Source organism: Scyliorhinus canicula, chromosome 3 (assembly GCF_902713615.1).
Source record: "Scyliorhinus canicula chromosome 3, sScyCan1.1, whole genome shotgun sequence".
In the NCBI taxonomy this organism is placed as follows: domain Eukaryota; kingdom Metazoa; phylum Chordata; class Chondrichthyes; order Carcharhiniformes; family Scyliorhinidae; genus Scyliorhinus; species Scyliorhinus canicula.
The window spans coordinates 111274803-111296014 of NC_052148.1; the positions used below are offsets into that span (position 1 = coordinate 111274803).

Below are 21212 nucleotides of genomic sequence, written 5' to 3' on the forward strand. Positions count from 1 at the left end.
GCCGCAAGACGCACGGATCCACGCTTCACACATGCTGTGCTGGAGACCCTCGTCGACGTGGTGGAGGAGAGGCGGGTGAGCTGTACCCCGGCCCAGGAAGGAGGCTGCCAGCCGCTACCATTCACTGTTCTGGGCGCAGGTGTCAGAGGCCTTCAGTGCCGTGCGTAACACCGTCCGGACCGGACAGCCGTGCCAGATAAAACTGCACAACCTCCTCAGGGCAGCCAGGGTGACTAGGCAACACTGTGCCCCTGGCACTAAGCCCATCCCATTTACCCGTAACCCAGGCCCTCCCCAACTCCAGGAACTAGTTGCCGTTCAGAGTGTTTCAGGCTTCTTGAATGGAAAGTCCCATCGATTGTGGAGATGCGTCACAGAGCCATGAACTGCATGAGGTGTTGTCAGCGAGCATCCAGCACCTGCAGGTACTGTTGGAGGAGTCCAACCCCGTGCAGGTGCAGGGGGTGGAGCCGACCATGCATGCCATCCAGGCCTTCACCGCATGGGTGGCATCCGCGGTGGAGGCATTGGGGGGGCGATGGTTTTGGCTATGGATCAGCATGTCCAAGGCCGAGGGAATTCTGTGCAGGTGCTAGCCGAGGCCCAGGACGGGGTTGCCACCTCACAGGCAACCATGTGCCAGAGCCACCTGGAAATCGCAGCGGCGCTCCTGAGCATGGCCCAGCCACAGCAGGCCATGGCCTGGAACGTCGACGGCATTGCTCAGGCCCTGGCTGATGTGATACAGAGGGAGGTGGCCCAGTCCAAGAGGGAAATGGCGCAGTTACATGCTGATGTGACACTGACCCAAAAGGTGGTGGCACAGTTGATGGGTGATGCGGCGCAGTCCCAGATGGAGATGGTCCACTCCCTGTGCTCTATGGCCATGAGCATGCAGACCCTGGTCGAGACCATAGCGGGCCTCCCTCTGTATCACGTCAGCCAGGGCCTGAGCAATGCCGTTGACGTTCCAGGCCATGGCCTGCTGTGGCTGGGCCATGCTGAGGAGCGCCACTGCGATTTCCAGGTGGCTCTGGCACATGGTTGCCTGTGAGGTGGCAACTCTGTCCTGGGCCTCGGCCACCACTGGCAGTACCAAGGGGCTAGGGTGCAACAGGGGATAGTTCCGCATGCTCCCCCATCCCATGGAGTAGCCCGGGGGCCATCGGGCACCCCGAGGGAGGAGGTGATGGGGCCGGTGATTTCTGCAGAGGAGGATTTGGAACACAGCAGCACTGTGGACTCTCCTGCTCCTGGTGCAGAATGGAACAGGGCAGAACAGTCAGTGGCTGGCACCGTGGGGCCCTTGGACCCTGGCACCCGTCCCTGCTGCCAGGGGTAGCGTTGATTGGCACTGCCCTTGCCAGTGGTATGCTCCGTTGCCACCACCCGGCTCCCCCTTAGGGGCTACAGTGAGCGTTGCCCTGGGTGGGCTACCGGTGGGTGGCGGCCGGGTGAGGATTATGGCGGAGAGTTGGGTGCAAAGGCATCCATATGGCCGGTGTCACTCTGCAAAACCAGGGACCACGATGGGTGGTCAATGGGGTGCGCAGCAGGATTTCTGTCTCGTAGGCCACAGCAATGGAAGTCCATAACTGGACACTGCCCCAGCCCCGTGGGGGTGGGGGTGGTGGGTGGGGCATCCCGGCTACCCGCTGCCTCGCCCGGCCCTGGCAGGCTCGCCCGGCCCTGGCAGGCCCACCCCGCACCCCAGCCAGCCTGGCCAGTGTCCTGACAGCCCACGGACGCGCCTCTCTGTGTCCTAACTCCTCTCTAACCCTCAGCAGCCACGACACCGGTTTCATGATTTTTAAAAGCACAAGTGAACCTAATCGCCGTGAACTCAGCCCATCGGAGGCGCAGAATCGCGGAGGCCCCGAAGAATACCTGGTCGGGCCCACATGATATGCAAACAGTGTTTACTGTATGTGCGTTCAGACTGCATTGACGTCACTGTCGAGGTGACGGTGAATTGCGACTTGGCTTCAAATCGGCGTGCGCCGCGATTTTGGTATCGGAACCTATTCTCCAGCCAATCACGTTTCGTGATTTCGACATCAACCAACGGAGAATTCCGTCCAAATTATTTCTTTTTTTTTTTAAATAAACAATTTTATTGAGGTAGTTTTTGGCTTTATAACCGTTACAGACATCATCAGAAAGAAAGCAAAAAAGGCAAAAATGTGCAAACATCCACGTACTTTCAATACTTCCATCGTAACATATTGCACAAGCCCGCTCCCCTCCCACTGGTACTACCCGCCATATTTTCCCTCCTACTCTACTCTACCCCCCCCTCCCCCACCCCCTGCTGACGCTCACTCTCCCGCAAAGAAGTCAATAAATGGTTGCCACCTCCGGGTGAACCCCTGCACAGATCCCCTCAAGGCGAACTTAATTTTTTCCATCCCCAGGAAACTCGACATGTCCGCAAGCCACCACTCAGTCTTCGGGGGCTTTGAGTCCCTCCACGCCAATAGTATTCGTCTCCGGGCTATCAGGGAAGCAAAGGCCAAAACATCGGCCTCTTTCTCCCCCTGGACGCCCAGGTCTTCCGAAACCCCAAAAATTGCCACCGCTGGACTCATCACCACCTTTGTTTTTAGCACCTGGGACATGACCCCCGCAAATCCCTCCCAGTACCCCCTCAGCTCAGGGCATGCCCAAAACATGTGAACATGGTTCGCTGGTCCTCCCGCGCACCTAGCGCATTTGTCCTCTATCCCGAAAAATTTGCTCATCCGAGCCACCGCCATATGGGCCCGGTGAACGACCTTAAATTGGATCAGCCCGAGCCTAGCACATGTCGCGGTCGAATTTACCCTACTCAGGGCCTCTACCCACAGCCCATCCTCCATTTCCCCGCCTAGCTCCTCCTCCCATTTAAGTTTCAGTTCCTCTGTCTGGGACCCTTCCTCCCTCATAAGCACCTTATATATATCCGAGATTCTGCCCTCCCCTTCTTCCCTCCTAGAGACTATTCTGTCGAGGATCCCCATTGGCGGGAGGCGTGGGAAAGATGGGACCTGTCTACGAACAAAGTCCCGCAACTGTAGGTATCTAAAATCATTTCCCCTTACCAACCCAAATTTCTCCTCCAAGCTCCTCAAACTCGCGAAGCTCCCTTCCAGGAACATATCACCAAATTATTTCTTAAGGATGATAATCTATTATGGTAATTTATTCCAAATCTCGCAACAACATTGGCGCCATTGCATATGCTCTTGAGGAAACAATATCGTTTACATTGGAAGAAACCACAGGAGCAAGCCTTCCAACATGTTAAGCAGGTTTTATAATCTTCGAGCCTTCTGATTCATTTTGATCTGAGAACACCCACCATTCTGACCTGCAATACTTCGCTGCTCCATCCCATACAATGGAGGATGGCTCAGAGAGGCCAATTGTCTTTGCCTCAAGATTGCTTTCTGATGCTGAGCGCAAATTGAGAAGGAAGGTTCTGCCATAATATACGGCATCAGGAAACTTAAGCAGTATGTTTACAGGTTTACAATAATAACGTACCATAAGCCCCTGCTGGGGCTCCTTCATGAAGGTAAACCAATACCTCCAATTGATTCTGTCAGAGTACAATGGTGGGCTGCGTGCTGGCAGCCTATGACTATGTTTTTCAGCTTAGGCCAGGTGCATAGATTTCAAATGCTGATGCATTTAGTCATCTCCCACGTCTGAAGAACTTAGCACTCCTTGTAGGTTACTCAAGAAATTGACTTAGAGCCATAGAATCCCTGTAGTGCCAGAAGGGCCACTTGTCCCATCGGTTCTGCACTGATCCTCTGAAAGAGCTCTCAGCCCAAGCCCACTCCTCCACACTATCCCCGTAACCCTGTAACCCCATCTAACCTGCATATCTTTGGACACAAAGGCAAAATTTACCATGGTCAATCCACCTAACCTGCACATCTTTGGACTGTGGGAGGAAACCAGAGCACCCGGAGGAAACCCATGCAGACATGCAAGAACGTGCAAACTACACAGACAGTTACCCAAGGCTAGAATTAAAACAGGATGGCAGACACTGGGAGAATATACAAACTCCATACACACAGTTACCCAAGGCCAGAATTGAACCCCGATGGCAGACACTGGGAGAATGTACAAACTCCACACACACAGATACCCAAGGCTGGAATTGAACCCGGGTCGCAGACACTGGGAGAATGTACAAACTCCACACACACAGTTATCCAAGGCTGCAATTGAACCCGGGTCGCAGAAACTGGGAGAACGTGCAAACTCCACACACACAGTTACCCAAGGCTGGAATTGAACCCGGGTTGCAGACACTGGGAGAATGTACAAACTCCACACACACAGTTACCCAAGGCTGGAATTGAACCCGGGTCGCAGACACTGGGAGAATGTGCAAACTCCACACACACAGTTACCCAAGGCCAGAATTGAACCCGGATCGCAGACACTGGGAGAATGTGCAAACTCCACACAGTTACCCAAGGCCGGAATTGAATCTGGGTCCCTGGTGCTGTGGGGCAGCAATGCTTATCGCTGTGCCACCATAGTGAACACTGGGACCCAGTCTTGTCCAAGGTAAACCGCATGATTTTGACTGGGTGGCGCCACAACAAACTTGACCAATTTAAGCCATACCTGACTCGTAAGAACAAGCTTAAGTTGTGAGGGTGGAGTCCTACTTTTGGGTTACTTATGGTGAGGCGGTGGCATAGCGGCATTGCTGCTGGACTAGTAATCCGGCGACCCAGGATAATGATCTGGGGACCCGGGTTTGAAAACCCCCCCACAGCAGGTGATGGAATTTAAACTCAATAAAATATCTGGAATTAAAAAGTATGATGATGACAATGAAACCATTGTCGATTGTCGTAAAAACCTATCTGGTTCACTAATGTCCTTTAGGGAAGCAAATCTTCCTTCCTTACCTGGTCTGGCCTACATGTGACTCCAGACCCACAGCAATGTGGTTGACTCTGAAATGGCCTAGAAAGCCACTCAGTTGTATTCAACAGCTACGAAAAGACAAAAAAGGGATGAAACCGGAACGGACTAACCGGCATTGAACCAGAACCAGAAACGACAATGGCACACATTTTCAAACTCCCTCCCTAACACCACAGTGGGTATACCTAATAATAATCTTTACTAGCGTCACAAGTAGGCTTGCATTAACACTGCAATGAAGATACTGTGAAAATCTCCTGGTCGCCACAGAATTCAGAATGTCCAATTCACCTAACAAGCATGTCTTGTGGGACTTGTGGGATGAAACTGGAGCACCCGGAAGAAGCCCACGCAGACACAGGGAGAACGTGCAGACTCTGCACAGACAAGCTGGGAATCGAACCTGGTCCTTGACGCTGTGAAGCAACAGTGCTAACCACTGTACTACCGTGCTGTCCACACCTCAAGAAGTGCAGCGGTTCAAGAAGGCAACTCTCCAGCACCTTCTGAAGGGCAACTAGGGATGGGCAATAAATGCTGGCCTAACCAGTGACGCCCACATCCCGTAAATTAATTTTAAAAAAACTTGTAGTAGTGCCACCCCGACCCTAACTGCCCTTGTTACACGAATGACAGAGTGCCCATCTGGGCCAGATAAAAATGAAAGTTCTCGCCCATAGTTCCATTGGGGAATCACGGTAGCACAGTGGTTAGCACAGTTGCTTCACAGCTCCAGGGTCCCAGGTTTGATTCCGGCTTGGGTCATTGTCTGTGCGGAGTCTGCATGTCCTCCCCGTGTCTGCGTGGGTTTCCTCCGGGTGTTCCGGTTTCCTCCCACAGTCCAAAGATGTGCAGGTTAGGTGAATTGGCCATGCTAAATTTCCCTTAGTGTCCAAAAAGGTTGGGTGGGGTTACTGGGTTACGGTGAAGGTGTGGGCTTAAGTGGGGTGCTCTTTCCAAGGGTCGGTGCAGACCCGATGGGCCAAATGCCCTCCTTCTGCATTGTAAATTCTATGATTCTACATCTGGCTTAGGCAAGGATATTGAAACCATGGTGCACCACTTGCCAACCACAACTAACATTGCCCTCTGCCTCCAATCTCCACCCTTTGGAGTGGACTGGATACCCGTAGACAAGGAGACATATGGTCTTTGCTGGTCCTTTCATGAGCAAGATGTTATTTGTTTTGATCGATAATCATCTAGAATGGGTGGAGCTTCTAGAGATGGGAATGGTGATCTTGGTGGCCACAGTAGGTGCCTTGTGGCAGGTGTTTGCCACACACAGCCTCCCTGAAGTTATTGAGTTGGACAATGGCACCCCGTTTACTGGTGAGGATTTTTGAATTTTGGTAGAATGAATGGCATTCCATTCCAGGACATCTCCCGATCACCCTGCCTCAAACAGGTTAGAGGAGATAGCTGTGCAAATGTTCAAGGCAGCTATGAAGAAGCAGTCCAACTGACGACTATGTCTTAGGTTGGCCAACTTTCTGTTGTCTTTCAATATGACCCCCCCCCCCCCCCCCCCGCCCCCCGCCATGCTACTACAGGCGTCACACCGGCAGAACTGCTGATGGGATGTCATTTGATGAGCCAGTTGGATTTGATCTTCCCGAATTTGGCTGGGAGGGTGGAGGCATAGCAGGCCTCCCAGAAGAAACAACACGCTTTGTGAAAAGGGGACAGATCTTTCCAAGTAAGTGACCTGTTCCTCGCCAGAAACTTCACTTCACGCCCACTATGGTTACCAGACCAGATCTTGTCCAACATGAGGTCATTTTCATATGTAGTGAATTTGGGTGGCAAGACAGTATGGAACCACTTAGACCATATGAGAAGCCAGGGGACCACAATCCCAATCTTGGAACTCTTGGAGCATAGGGGTGATATAGGGGTGGGGCGGTGGTCCTGCGGTAGAGCCAAAAAAAAGGGGATTTAGAGGTCTCCAGGGTGCCCCATCGATGATCCAGGAACAGGTTCTAGAAAGGAATACCCCTGCAGGGCTGGTTGACCCCAGGAACATTCTGCTAAGAGTGGCAACATCGTTACCTTCTGGTTGGAGGAGTCAGTGTGGGGATTAAGACAGTCCACAAGGCCCAGAAAATATCCTGATAGGTTAACACTCTGACTGTTTGTATGCTCTCCCTTTTGTTTCCTCAGCTTTATATTGCATATAATTAGTGTATACGGCCTGTTTGATTGAGGGACTTCGGTATCGCAGCCTTACCTGGTCTGGCCTACATTTGACTTCAGATTCACAGCAATGTGGTTGACTTTTAAATGCCCTCAGGGATGGGCAATAAATGTTGGCCCAGCGACGCCCACATCCCATGAATTCATTTTTTAAATGTGATTTGCTCAGGTCCCATTGCGCAATAGCGTGCAAACCCTGCCAATGAAGGACTTGGGTGGCACAGTGGTTAGTACTGTTGCCTCACAGCTCTAGGGTCGCAAGTTCAGTTCCAGCCTCGGGTGACTATTTGTGTGGAGTTTGCACTTTCTCCCCGTGTCTGTGTGGGTTTCCTTCGGCTGCTCTGATTTCCTCCCACAGTCCAAAACGTGCGGGTTAGGTGGATTGGACATGATAAATCGCCCCTTAAAGTCTAAAAAGTGAGGTTACGGGGATAGGGTTAATGCGTGGGCTCATGTAGGGTGCTCTTTCGAAGGACCGGTGCAGACTCGATGGGCCGAATGACCTCCTTCTGCACTGCAGATTCTATGATGATTCTATGATAAGTGTACGTCCCAGGAAGAAGGGTTCTTGCGAGACTGAACCTGGGAGCGAGAGCGTTAACACCGATATTAGTGACTCTGTGCCTGTGCATGAGTTGTCCTTGTTAGCTGCCAATAAACACTATGGGTGGGATTCGCTCAGCCTGGGGCTGGGCCGGAGAATCCCCACGACCAGCGCGAATCACACCACGCCGCCCCGACGCCGGCACGCGATTCTCCGCAGGGCAGAGAATGGGCACCATTGGCACCAGCGTGTTGGCGCGGCTCCGGTCGCGGGCCGCTCTATGCGGCCGGCCTGCCGATTCTTGGGCCAGGATGGTCCGATCGGCGGTCGTGGAAACACCATGTCCCACCTGCGCCGTCCACACTTGCTCTCAGCCGGCGGGAACTCAGCGTTGAAGCGTCGGGTGGCAGCCAGTGGGGGGGTGGGGGTCCGACCCTGGGGGACGATCGAGGCCCACTGATCGGCGGGCCGGCCTCTCTGTCTCCCGGCCTCCTTTCTTCAGCGCCGGCCCCTATACATCTGCGCCATGTTGCGTCGGGGCCGGCGCAGACAAGGGAGACACTGCGCATGCGCGGAAATCGTGCCGGTGGGACTGCACATGCGCGGGTTCGTGCCGGACCTACTGCGCATGTGCGCATCCCCCGGCGCCCATTCCACGGCCGGATCAGCAGCTGGTGCGGCGTGAACCGCCAGAATTGCTGATCCTGGGGCCATGTTGATGCCGTCGAGAAACGCGGCGGTGTTTCTGACAGCGTCAACACTTAGCTTCAGGATCAGAGAATCCTGTCATTTGTTCTCCATCACTATTTTCTACCTGTTGTTGCCTCGAGCCACCACATTACGGATGTTCTACTTACAGCAGGGTGATAAAGAGGAAATGTAACTTGAGAATTATGAAATGAAAAAATGAAAATCGCTTATTGTCACAAGTAGGCTTCAAATGAAGTTACTTTGAAAAGCCCCTAGTCGCCACATTCCGGCGCCTGTTCGGGGAGGCTGTTACGGGAATTGAACCGTGCTGCTGGCTGCCTTGGTCTGCTTTCAAAGCCAGCAATTTAGCCCAGTGAGCTTTGATAGAGAAAGTAGGGAGAAACTATTTTCTCTGGCAATATTAATTCCAATAATCATATGTTGAGGAAGAATGAGTTTGAACCTCGCCTGTAGCTTAACTCCGGTTTATTTCCAAGACAGCGAAGCAACGTCACAGGCTCTCCCAACTCCTCCCAGACTCTCAGGATGAACTGGTTTATATACACTTACAATGATTTCTTAATCCTTCCCCAATTAGAGACAGCTGTGCTACATTAGAAACTAAAAGCATGCATAATTGGCGGAATTCTCCGCAGGGGGCCGAATTTGTGAAGGCCGTCGTGAACTCGGCCGAGGTTCACGACAGCCTCGGAGCCCGCTCCCCGCACCTAATTCACCCCCACCCGGGGGGTTAGGAGCGGACCTCCGTCTTTCTCGGCAGCGACCTCATCACACCGAGAATGTCAAGTCATCCGCGCATGCACGGGTTGCCGGTTCCAACCCGCGCATGCGCGGATGACTTCATCGCGCAGACGGCACGAACCCGCGCATGCGCGGTGGCCGTCTTTCTTTTTCCTCAGCCGCCCGGCAAGACATGGCGGCTTGATCTTGCCGGGCGGCGGAGGGGAAAGAGTCCGTCCGTTTTGGACGCTGGCCCGACGATCGGTGGGCACCGATCGCGGGTCTGTCCCCTCCCGAGCACAGGTGTGGTGCTCCCGTCCCAATCGGGCCCCTAGATGCCCCAAACGGGCATCTGGCGTCCGTTTCACGAATGCAGCGACCAGGTGTGGTTGCTGCCGTGGTGAAACGGGCGTGAAGGGCCGGCCGCTCGGCCCATCGGGCTCGGGGAATCGCCGTTCGCCATGAAAAACGGCGAGCAGCGATTTTTCCGAGCCCCCGGGGGGGGGGGGGAAGGAGGAGAGAGAATCGCTGGGGGCGCCAGGGGGCATAAAAAATGTCAGGAGGCCCTCCCACGATTCTCCCACGCCACATGGGGAGCGGAGAATTCCGCCCAAGATCTCCAAGATGGCGCCGGAGCAAGGCAACTCTCTGCGAACTCTCCCCAACAGATCCACTTTTTACTTACCCATGTCCTTAATCATCTGCTGAGCTGCTCGCAGAAAAATACTTTTCACTGTACCTCGGTACACGTGACAATAAACAAATCTAATCCAATCCAACATTAACAAGCAAGAGGGTGAGTAACCAGTGGTCATTTAATTAAAATAATTGCCGTAGAAGTGGAGGGGGACTGACAAGTATTTTTCTTTAAATACAGAGTTAAAATTTGGCAATAATATATGGTAATTTGAAGTACAAGTTGAATATTAATGTGCAGCAATTTACTGAATTAACACCAACCAAGCTTTTGTTCTGACATTCTTCAACAGAACTTCCAGCATCATCACTATCACACCTTTGTGCCATTAATGCCTCTGCACTGCATACTCCAAAATTAGATTCATGGGACATGTACTGTATGGAAGATATCTTGATGACAACAGTGTTCTGTAACAAATCAATTGATTTCAAAGAGGACAGGGTGATTTCTGTAAGAAAACCATGAAACCTCTTTTGCAATATGTTAAGCCATATGGTTCCGTCTTCCCTTTTTGAGCCGCATGTTCCTGTTTTTGTGAACTGGGTGACATTTTAAATATAGATTAATACAGATATAGGGGTAGGGTGGTGGAAGTGGTTAGCACTGCTGCCTCACAGCGCCAGGCACCCGGGTTTGATTCCGACTTGGATGACTGTACATGTGGTGTTTGCACTTCCTCCCCGTATGTGCATGGATTTCCTCTGGGTGCTCCGGTTTCCTCCCAAAGTTCAAAGATCTGCAGGTTAGGTGGCTTGGCCATGATCAATACATGGGATTACGGGGATAGGGAGAGTGGGCCTAGGTAGAGAGCTCTTTTGGTGGGGTTGTGCAGACACTATGGGCCAAACAGCCTCCTTCTACACTGTAGGGATTTTAGGGATTCTATAGATTGTATACTAAATTTCAACATTTGCAAACAACCAGAATTGAACCTATGATATGATGTTTTTCCCTACGTGCTGCTATCCTGTGATACTCACTTTGGTCTTTGTAAAAGCTGGCAAGTTAAATGTGTATGCTTTTGGAGGGGGACCAATGGTTGCAACCCTGAGAAAGGTTTTGTGAGGATGAATTCATAAATTCTGCAACCCCAATTGGCACTCATTCAACGGGGATTTGAGTTGGAGATGTTGGTTACAATACTATGGTGCCAATTCACTAATTTATCAGTCACACTCCCACCAAAGAAGCAGATGATTGCTGTGATGCCTGTTAAGAGATGAACGTGCTAACATGACTTGAAATTCGGCTCAAAATTAATCTGACCATTCTTTAGTTGAACTGCTTCCTATTGCAAGCTTCAGCTGTAACCTTCCTTTCATCAGATACTTTTCCTGGTTTCAATATGCATTTAAACCCAAATCCGGCTGTTATTTTTTGTTGTTGCTTGTGACAGTACTTGCTGTTTACCTCCAGACAAGGTTCTTGTGTAGATGGGCAACTCCTTGGCCATTCTCCTAAGGACTTCCTGTTGACCTTCACCTCGGTCTTCACGTTCTATTTGTTCCCGATCTGTGTATGACAGATGGAACTGTGGATATAGATAAAAAAGATAAAATTCAAAACAAATATATTTAAAATTGACCAAAGAGCTTCTTTGAAATCTAATTTCCACCACTTAATTTATGGTGGGTCAATTTGGCCGTAAACTCCAATAGTATCAATTTATGTTCTGTGATAGGTACTTGAAGAAATCCAATTCTAAATGACAGAATTACAACTTTGTGAAATGGTTTTATGATTCCAAAGTGCTTATTTAGATTTCTTCAATGTGCCTCAACCATAAGTATTTCCAACGATTGGCCCAATAAACAACTGTGGTGGGCTTCTGCCAGGCTTCCCTGGTTGCGTTGGCAGGATCAACAAAGGACCAAAACAACTGCCTCTCTGCTGCAGCTAACCAGGAGGGCTGCATTCCTAAAAAATAATAGGTTTGGAAAATGAAATCAATTTATCAAGATCGATTGCACTCTGTTTAATTTTTAATGTCTCCTGTCCAAGTAATGTTGGAATCCAGTAATCCTTGCAACATGCACTGTTACAGTGGTCACAACAGAAAATACAATGTATGGTCACACTTATTCATTACCACCACTTTCAATATGCCCACCTATATTTTGAAGGCCTACATTAAAAGTTTGGTGTCATGCCCAATGGAAAGTTCCAGAAAGAATGGCAATCAGTGAGACAACTGTAATTACCTCTAAAGAGGGATTTGGATAGGTTAAGTGAATGGGCTAGGGTCTGGCAGATGGAATACAATGTTGACAAATGTGAGGTTATCCATTTTGGTAGGAATAACAGCAAACGGGATTATTATTTAAATGATAAAATATTAAAACAGAGAAGAGACCTGGGTGTGCTAGTGCATAAGTCGCAAAAAGTTGGTTTACAGGTGCAACAGGTGATTAAGAAGGCAAATGGAATTTTGTCCTTCATTGCTAGAGGGATGGAGTTTAAGACTAGGGAGGTTATGCTGCAATTGTATAAGGTGGTAGTGAGGCCACACCTGGAGTATTATGTTCAGTTTTGGTCTCCTTACTTGAGAAAGGACGTACTGGCACTGGAGGGTGTGCAGAGGAGATTCACTAGGTTAATCCCAGATCTGAAGGGGTTGGATTATGAGGAGAGGTTGAGTAGACTGGGACTGTACTCGTTGGAATTTAGAAGGATGAGGGGGGATTGTATAGAAACATATAAAATTATGAAGGGAATAGATAGGATAGATGCGTGCAGGTTGTTTCCACTGGCGGGTGAAAGCAGAACTAGGGGGCATAGCCTCAAAATAAGGGGAAGTAGATTTAGGACTGAGTTTAGGAGGAACTTCTTCACCCAAATGGTTGTGAATCTATGGAATTCCTTGCCCAGCTAAGCAGTAGAGACTCCTTCATTAAATGTTTTTAAGGTAAAGATAGATAGTTTTTTGAAGAATAAAGGGATTAAGGGTTATGGTGTTCGGGCCGGAAAGTGGAGCTGAGTCCACAAAAGATCAGCCATGATCTCATTGAATAGTGGAGCAGGCTCGAGGGGCCAGATGGCCTACTCCTGCTCCTAGTTCTTATGTTGTTACTCGAAGACAGGGGGAATGGGTGTGGATAATCATGCACAAATTTAAACATATAATTATAGTGGCAGGCTTTATCTCTCAGACTGACTTTCTTAACATCGTTGTGTAATTTGCTATTCCATCCATCAGATTTAATGGGAGAACGTTTCAATTTTCAAGTTTTGATTTTTATCAGATGCACTAAAAAATAAAATGTAAGATTTGGTGAGGGCTTTCATAAGGTTTTATTTCAGAGAAGTAGAACATTAGTTTTTTTTGACTGTCATGTGCAAGTGTTAAAGCAGCAGTAAATGACTTGTAGTCATGAGTTCAATCACATTCATGTCAGTAATCTTTACACGACCAGCATTTTTACTTCCTGCTTTATTTTCAGAATTACTTTGCTGCTTTTCCATGAAGGAGTTTTTAACTTTCAATATTTTGGCTGTTATGCATTTGCTTTTGCTGTTAACCAGTAACTGGTGGTGGTCAGGTTCCAGCAATTCTGGAGGGAAAATGGGACCCAAAACAACCTTGGTTGGTCGAGGGCCTGTAGCACAACCCTATTGTGTTCAGACCTAGAAGCTTTCTCTTCGGTCCTTCTGCAACCAGCTCACTCGGGCATCTCTCCAACCCATTTCCCTCTTTACCCCTGTTGCTTTACATTCTTGCCTTAAATTAATGACCGTGCTATTATTGAATTTGCCAACTTTTCTATTTAATGAACATAGATTTCCATGAATAACCTACAATTGCTGATGTTCATTTCACATCACCTTGTCAGAGTAAAGGATGTCTGAGAGGGTGCAGAATATTGCTCCAGAGAAGGGGTTAAAAAAAACCCTGAAGTCATACAGCACGTTTGATCTTATGACTTAATAGGAAATGGGTTGCGGTCAGAAATAACGAATGAGGGAAGAAGTTAAAGATCAGGGACCCGCAGAGAGATTAATCATCCCAATTATACAGACTGGCAGTTTTAGTACAGAAGAGCAGGATGACAAAAAGAGTTAATGTGTGCCTGGAGAAATGTTGCGGGAGAAAGGACTTCCAATTCCTGGGGCATTTGGGCAAGTTCTGGGGCAGGAGGGATCTACTCAGATGGAAAGGTTTCACTTCAACAGGCCTGGGGCCAATGTTCTTGCAGCGAGGTAAACAAATGCTATGATGGAGGGTTTAAACTTATTTGGCAGGAGCCATGAAATTTGCATTAAAAAGGAGCTACCAGGTGCATGGTATTCTGGAGAGACAAACGGCATTAGAATAAAGACTAGTTAGGAAATAAGAGGGGAAAGGCTGAGAGGAGGGAAAATTTGCAGGCCAATTGCAAAAACATGCCAGAACTTTAGAGCAGTTGTAATGAGGGACTTCACATATAAACTTGGAAAATTATTATAAAGGACAAAGAGTTGGAGGACTGGCTGAATGGCTTCCTTCTGCACTGTAGGGATTCTATAATTCTTTGTGAAAGTGGTGCCAGAGGACTGGATGAATTCAAATATTAGAACCTGTTCTATAAAAGGTACAGAGGAATAAATCCAGCTTCTGCAAGCTAGTCAGCTTAATGTTGGTGATGGGAGGAATCTTTTACACAATAATCTAGAACACTCCAAGAAATGCACACAGCGATCCTAGATGCGATCGGCTATAACAAAGGAGATCCCGTAGAAGGCCTAAACAAGTGTAGGGAAAAGAAGACAGAGCACCTCACAGCGTTTGCTGGACGCTTGCGGATTCATTTCACAGCCGTGTTTGGAGAGTTAGCCCGCGCCCATTTGTCCCCAGATAATGTGGGCAAATGGACCCGCATCCTAGTCTCTCATGCGAAAGAGGCAGGACAGAAAGCTTGCGCAAATTACGACCCCTCAAATGAGGCCCACAATGAGAAATGGGTTTTGAAAAGATTGTCCCACGCTTGGGAGCAGTTCATCCAAGGTAAATCAGCGTATGGTAAAGCAGAGGAAGAGCAGGCAGACATGCATCCAGTTAGGACGCACCAGAACCCTGCATGGGTAAATGAGGGAAGGAACAGCCCACAGCAGACCAAATCCCAGGAGTGTTATAATTGCGGCCATTTAGGACACTTCGCATGAGAGTGCAATGCACCCCAGAAGTAGCAGAGAAACCAGCAGACAGGCACCCTAAATAAGAATAGGGCAAAGCCAATTCACAGTGTTAGCGCCCGTTCTGTTACCCCAGATATGAACGGCACCGACTGACGGTGTTCGCACTCCCCAACTTGGGTCTGCGACACCCTTTGGGACAAATCCGGTAGACCGGTAGTGGCAGGCACAGTCTGGGGACACCCCGTAGAATTTCAGGAGGGTCCCGTGCCACGAAAAATTCCTCCACAATGTTTGAGCGAGACACATGGCCCAACACAGACACCATTACTCTCAGCGGTTTTACAGGGCACTTACAGCAGGGACACAAAACAGCCCCTGTAGCGATTCAGATAGGGAACATTAAGACTAAACACTCTGTAGTTCTGGTCGACCTACCCCAGACAGTCAAACCCATTTTAGGAATTGACTTTCTGAGCTCCCACAATCTATCATTCGACCCCGTAAACAAATGTGTGTGGAGAATGGCAAAGGCAGCACGAGCCCCCACCACGCTCACAGTTGGAGACTATGAAAATAGGATCAGCGCAGTGGGAGACTTCTGGTTCGACCCTCGAGCCATTAGTCAGGACAAACAAGTTATGGAAGTCCCGCAGCGACACAAAGCAGCATTTGCACAGCACAAACACGACTGTGGCAAGATCGCTGGCTTGGTGAATATTACAGGTCCCGACCCCAGACCCCAAAAGCTGTACGGTTTTCCCCAAGAAGCAGAGGGAGAAATCTCAAAATTTACACAGAGTCTGCTTGACCAAGGCGTAATCCGATCAGTAGCCTCCACGAACAATGCCCCAATTTGGAAACCCGATGGATCAAGGTGACTGACCATTAATTATCGGGCACTAAACAATGTAACCCCAGTAGCAGCCCCCACCATAGCCACAAGTCCCGAGACCATGCTCAAGCAGGGACTATAGTCAAAGATATTTTTGGTTTTGGACATTAGCAACGGCTTTTGGTCCATCCCATTGGATAAAGCGTGCCAGTACAAATTTGCTTTCACATTCCAGGGAGAGCAATAGACATGGACATGCCTTCCACAAGGCTTCCACAACTCCCCCTCCATTTTCCACAGACAGCTGGCAAATGGTTTAGCAAAGTTTTCCCGACCCGATTGTCTGGTCCAATATGTAGATGACTTGCTTCTGCAGAGAGACACTAAGAAAGAGCACATTTTGCTTCTCGGCGAACTATTCGGACTCCGACAACAAATTGGCTGTAAAGTGAACCCCAAGAAGGCCCAGATTTAACAGGAAAAGGTGATTTACTTAGGAACAGTAATCACCCATGGTAAACGCGAGATCAAGCAGAAAAGAATTGACTCGATCGTCAAATTACCCCTGCCCCATAACGTCACAGCCCTCCGGTCATTTCTAGGACTGGTTGGCTACTGTAGAAACCACATCGACGGTTTCGCCACGAAGGCAGCGCCCCTTTCCGACCTTCTCAAGAAGCAATCACCTTGGGAATGGCTTCCACAGCACACGGATGCCATGAATGCATTAAAAAGAGCCCTCAGCACAGCCCCCGCGTTACAGGTCCCAGATCCACTCTCCCTGTACGCAATTGAGGTTGCAAGCACCGACCGAACCCTTTCGACTGTGCTCCTCCAAGAAAGACATGATCGTTTAGGCCCCGTGGCATACGCCTCACGTGTATTAGATCCAGTCTAGCAAGGATTTTCTGCCTGCGAAAGGCACCTGCTCGCAGTTTTTTGGGCAGTACAATACTTCGCCTACATTACAGGACTCAGCCCCATCACCATTCTAACTGAACACACCCCAACACAACTCCTACTTAGAACATAGAACAGTACAGCACAGAACAGGCCCTTCGGCCCTCGATGTTGTGCCGAGCAATGATCACCCTACTCAAACCCACGTATCCACCCTATACCCGTAACCCAACAACTCCCCCCCCATAACCTTACTATTAGGACACTACGGGCAATTTATCATGGCCAATCCACCTAACCCGCACATCTTTGGACTGTGGGAGGAAACCGGAGCACCCGGAGGAAACCCATGCACACACGGGGAGGACGTGCAGACTCCACACAGACAGTGACCCAGCCGGGAATCGAACCTGGGACCCTGGAGCTGTGAAGCATTTATGCTAACCACCATGCTACCGTACTTGATGGTAGACTTGAGGATGGCACAGTCAGCCAAATCCGCACATCCCTTTGGACCCTTCTCTTACAGGGACGGGACATGACAGTTAAGAGGACAAAGACCCACACTTTCCTCGCTGACAATTTACAATATGCAGGCACCCCGCATGAGTGTGAAATAATAACCACTAGGCACAATACAGAACCTTTTGTACCAAAGTCAGCTCCCCCGAAAGCAGGTACTACACCCCAGAGACCCCAGCCCACAGAAACAGGCGCACCCCTTAAAATCTATGTGGATGGCTCCTCCACAGTTTTAAACGGCAAAAGGATTACCGGTTGCGGTATATATGCAGAGGACGCGCCCTAGAAGCGATTTCGTTAAAATTGCCAGGATATTTAGGCTCGTAGGCAACAGAACTGGCAGCCATAGCGTATATTGTAGACCACCCCGACTCGTTCCCGACCCCATCCGACATATATTCTGACAGTTTATGTCTGTAATAGTTTAACAGAATTCCTACCCCTGTGGGAAACTAGAGGATTTGTTTCCGCAGACGGAAAGCCCCTACCCTCAGCCCCATTACTCCAGCATATTCTGAGGGCAGCCAAAGATAGAAAATATGGGATTATTAAACTCCGTAGCCATCATCGTTCTTCCTCCCCCGGTAACGTTAAGCCAGACGCCCTAGCAAAGGCAGGTTCCAGACACGGTCACTTTTGGAACCCCTCCCCCGAGAGCGCCCCAGTACACGCGTTTCAGGTCTCACAGACCAACATTCAGGATCTATCAAAGACTCAAAAAGAACATGAGAAGCTAAGGGAAGTTTTAAAAGACAACTTCCCAACCCCTTATGATAAGTGTAAAAATGCGTTAACCACACATGACGGTGTGATTTAAAAAAAAGGAATTTATGTAGTCCCCAGCCAGGGCAGGAATCAGATTATTTGCCAATTCCATGACAACCATGGATATCAAGGCATAGAAGCCACCCTAGCCCACCTCAAACATCTCTGCTGGTGGCCTGATTTAAAAACTGATGCGACTCACTACATTGAGAACTGCTTAATCTGTGCAGAGAACAATCCGGACAGATACGTAAGGAAAGGTCAGATTAGTCACACCCGCCCCGTTAATGGCCCCTGGACGAATTTGCAAATCGATTATATAGGACCCCTACCCCCTGCAGGAATGGTTTCAAGTATGTGTTGGTGGTCATCGACACCTTCAAAAAATGGGTGGAAGCGTTTCCATCCAGAACAAACACAGCCAAAACGACAGCTAAAATCCTCACTCAGCACATCTTTACAAGATGGGGACGTCCACGCAGTATAGAGTCCGATCAAGGCTCCCATTTTACAGGACGAGTAATGAAAAATGTCCTTACAATTTTCGGAATAAAACAAAAATTCCATATTGCATACCAGCCCCAGTCAAGTGGCATAGTAGAAAGAATGAACAGAACTTTAAAAGCAACCCTCAGGAGAATAGTGCAACAGCACAACAGCACCTGGGACACAGTTCTCCCATTTGCATTAATGTTCATACGAAACACGGTATCCACGTCCACAGGATACACCCCCCACACCCTCATGATCAGACACCCCATGAAAGGGACAGAATATTTATTAAGACTGGATTTGGCCAGCCCCGCAGTCACTGCCCTCACCCAGGCGAAAGCAGTTCAACAGATTATGGGAAATGTAAAGGCAGCCCAGCTTGCAGCAGCTGTCAGACTTGGGACATGCAAGAAGCAAAGCAAAGTTTGCTTTGATAAGACAGTACACGCCACAGAATGTTTAGTAGGGCAGCAGGTCATGCTAGCCCTATACAACCCCAGTTCATTCCTTTCCCCCAAATTTGCAGGACCGTACTCCATTTCTGATAAAGTCAGCCCCTCCATATACAAAATCACCTATCCGAATGGCAAGGTTTCACATAAACCAGCTTAAGGCTTAGGACTCGCAGAACAACCATTCATACCACATCTCGCTCGCAGCAGCAGATGAACACGCCCGCCAACGAACGACCTTTTCCTACCCTCCCCCAACCTGTCCAGCCATCCTCAGACACGACTTCGACTCTGCCCCCAGAGGTACGACTCCGTCTCTCCCTTCCCCCAACCGAAAGCGATAGCGACAGCCCCAGCACACCACGCTACGATTACACCCCTGCACCAGGCCCCACTCCCAGCAACTCCGAACATGATTCCAGCGACCCCTTTGAAATGACGTATATTAAAGCCCCTAATCCAAACCCACCGCCCAACAATTATGGATTGCCCCCTAGCACCTCCAACCTCGATACAAAATACTGGCACCGAGACAATTCGTTCAGGCTCATCCAGAATAATGAGATGGACCCCAATTCGCCGCACACAGCTTTAGCACGACTACTCCAGTGAAGAGTATGGCAAAGGGGAGAAGATGATGACTTAGAGTCTGACTCCCACCAAACGAATCCCTTTGTGACTCTGTTCGCTTTAGAGCACTGAGATGTCCAGATGATGGTAAAAAGGAACCAATGGAGATTTACGGTGTCCTTTCTGATGGAACCTGCACGATTTTGTTATGTTAGTTGGTTGTTTTTAAATGTTTGTTACTGTCAATGTTGAATGTTGTTTGTTCACTTAATGTTTTCATGGCCCCACGCCACCATTCCTTTAATGCCCACTGGCAGTTAAAGTAATTTTGTCCACAGACAACCGCTCATAACTGCTCTTCTGCTTCGAAGGCAGGAGATAGCATAAATGCAACCACCACGATGACCACACTCTTACCGTTCTTGTCCGGTCACTCAGGCTGTGGAGTAACGGCACTGGTCCCTGCCCTGCCCGAGAACCTCCTGGTCAGCTACACTCGGGTAGAGCACATTCGGCACTGGTCACCGTCCTACCCGGGGATTCCACCCATTCTTACCGCCTATACGAACCCCATTTTGGCATTTTTCTTTCAAAACTCTTCTGTTTGTTTATGGCGACCCTTAGGTTGCTTGCAAATGCTATTTACATCCTCAAACACTGGGATGGTAGATCGTACAGGCTGCGGGGCGCTCGCACTGTGTCAGTATTTTTTCTCGGATGTCTTGTCCCAAAGATTTGTTTTTTTTTTAAAAATGAGGCAGTCACAGATGGTGCCAATTATAACGAGTAATTGGCAATAAAGGACAGACAGACATACATACAAGATCTTAAACAAGATAATAACAGAAATTATGCTCGTGTCCATAGAACTCCGGAATCACAGAAGCCTCAAGAAGACGAAAGAAGAAGAAAAGATGAAGACAACCATCATGCTCTACAGTTGGATCTTAGCGGGATCCCTCCAGTTGCGCGTGGATGCTACCCCCCTGATCCCTACCACGCGGGCCGTGAATGTTTCCCATCCCTGCCATACACTGTACCCCGAGATAGTAACCGATACACCGACCTGGTGTGGCAAGTTCATAGCTTGGTATTCCCTGTCCTACACTGTAGAAGCACTATTAGTACTTGCGATACTCTGCAGTGTCGTTCAGACCCTAAGACTCAGGAAATGGCAGAGGAAAGCCTCCTGCACTCCGGTATACACATTCAGATCCCCTATTTTCGGACTTCAACAAACCCCCCAACCCCTTTAAGTGAATTAAAGTGCATCCGTTTTTTTTAGTGTGTTTGTTTGTTCTAATACAAGAAATGTAAAAGTCTGTGCTTGACTGCTAAGCCAGAGAGACCTGTGTTGCTGCTATTGTACAGTTTAAAATGTTGTAGATTCTTTTGGTTGATTGAGAATAGTTTAGTTAAAGATAGTTAGAGGTTCCAGTTTTTTATTTTGTAATGCATGCCTGAATGTCAAAGCGCCCTGTAGAATTTTATAATGATGTATGTACATAAAGTAATTTAGGTAAAAGTTTCAATTCATAGGACAGAGTAGTGTAGGGCCTGTCCTTGCTTATGGGTGCCCAACTTAGGAGGAGAACGAAGAAGATGCAGTAATTTGATCCTTCATGCTTCGCGTTGAGGATCACAAGGAGGGAGTGTAGCCATCTGGGATGGCCACTTCCTGAATACAAAATGGATGATCGCAATGACTATCGGGAAATATGGACAATGTTAAGAAAGCAAGCAGGCACAGAGCCTGTA

The 21212-nt window shown here is 48.9% G+C and overlaps 1 protein-coding gene across 3 annotated transcripts in view; it reads right to left on the bottom strand.

Moving 5' to 3' along the window:
* The window catches only part of zdhhc2 (zinc finger DHHC-type palmitoyltransferase 2), a 188960-nt gene that overhangs the window by 78375 nt on the left and 89373 nt on the right, over positions 1-21212 (bottom strand). For all 3 annotated transcript variants that reach the window (XM_038791110.1, XM_038791111.1, XM_038791112.1), the window contains exon 4: positions 11220-11340. In XM_038791110.1, coding sequence (XP_038647038.1) covers positions 11220-11340 — 121 coding nt within the window. The remainder of the gene's footprint in view (positions 1-11219; positions 11341-21212) is intronic.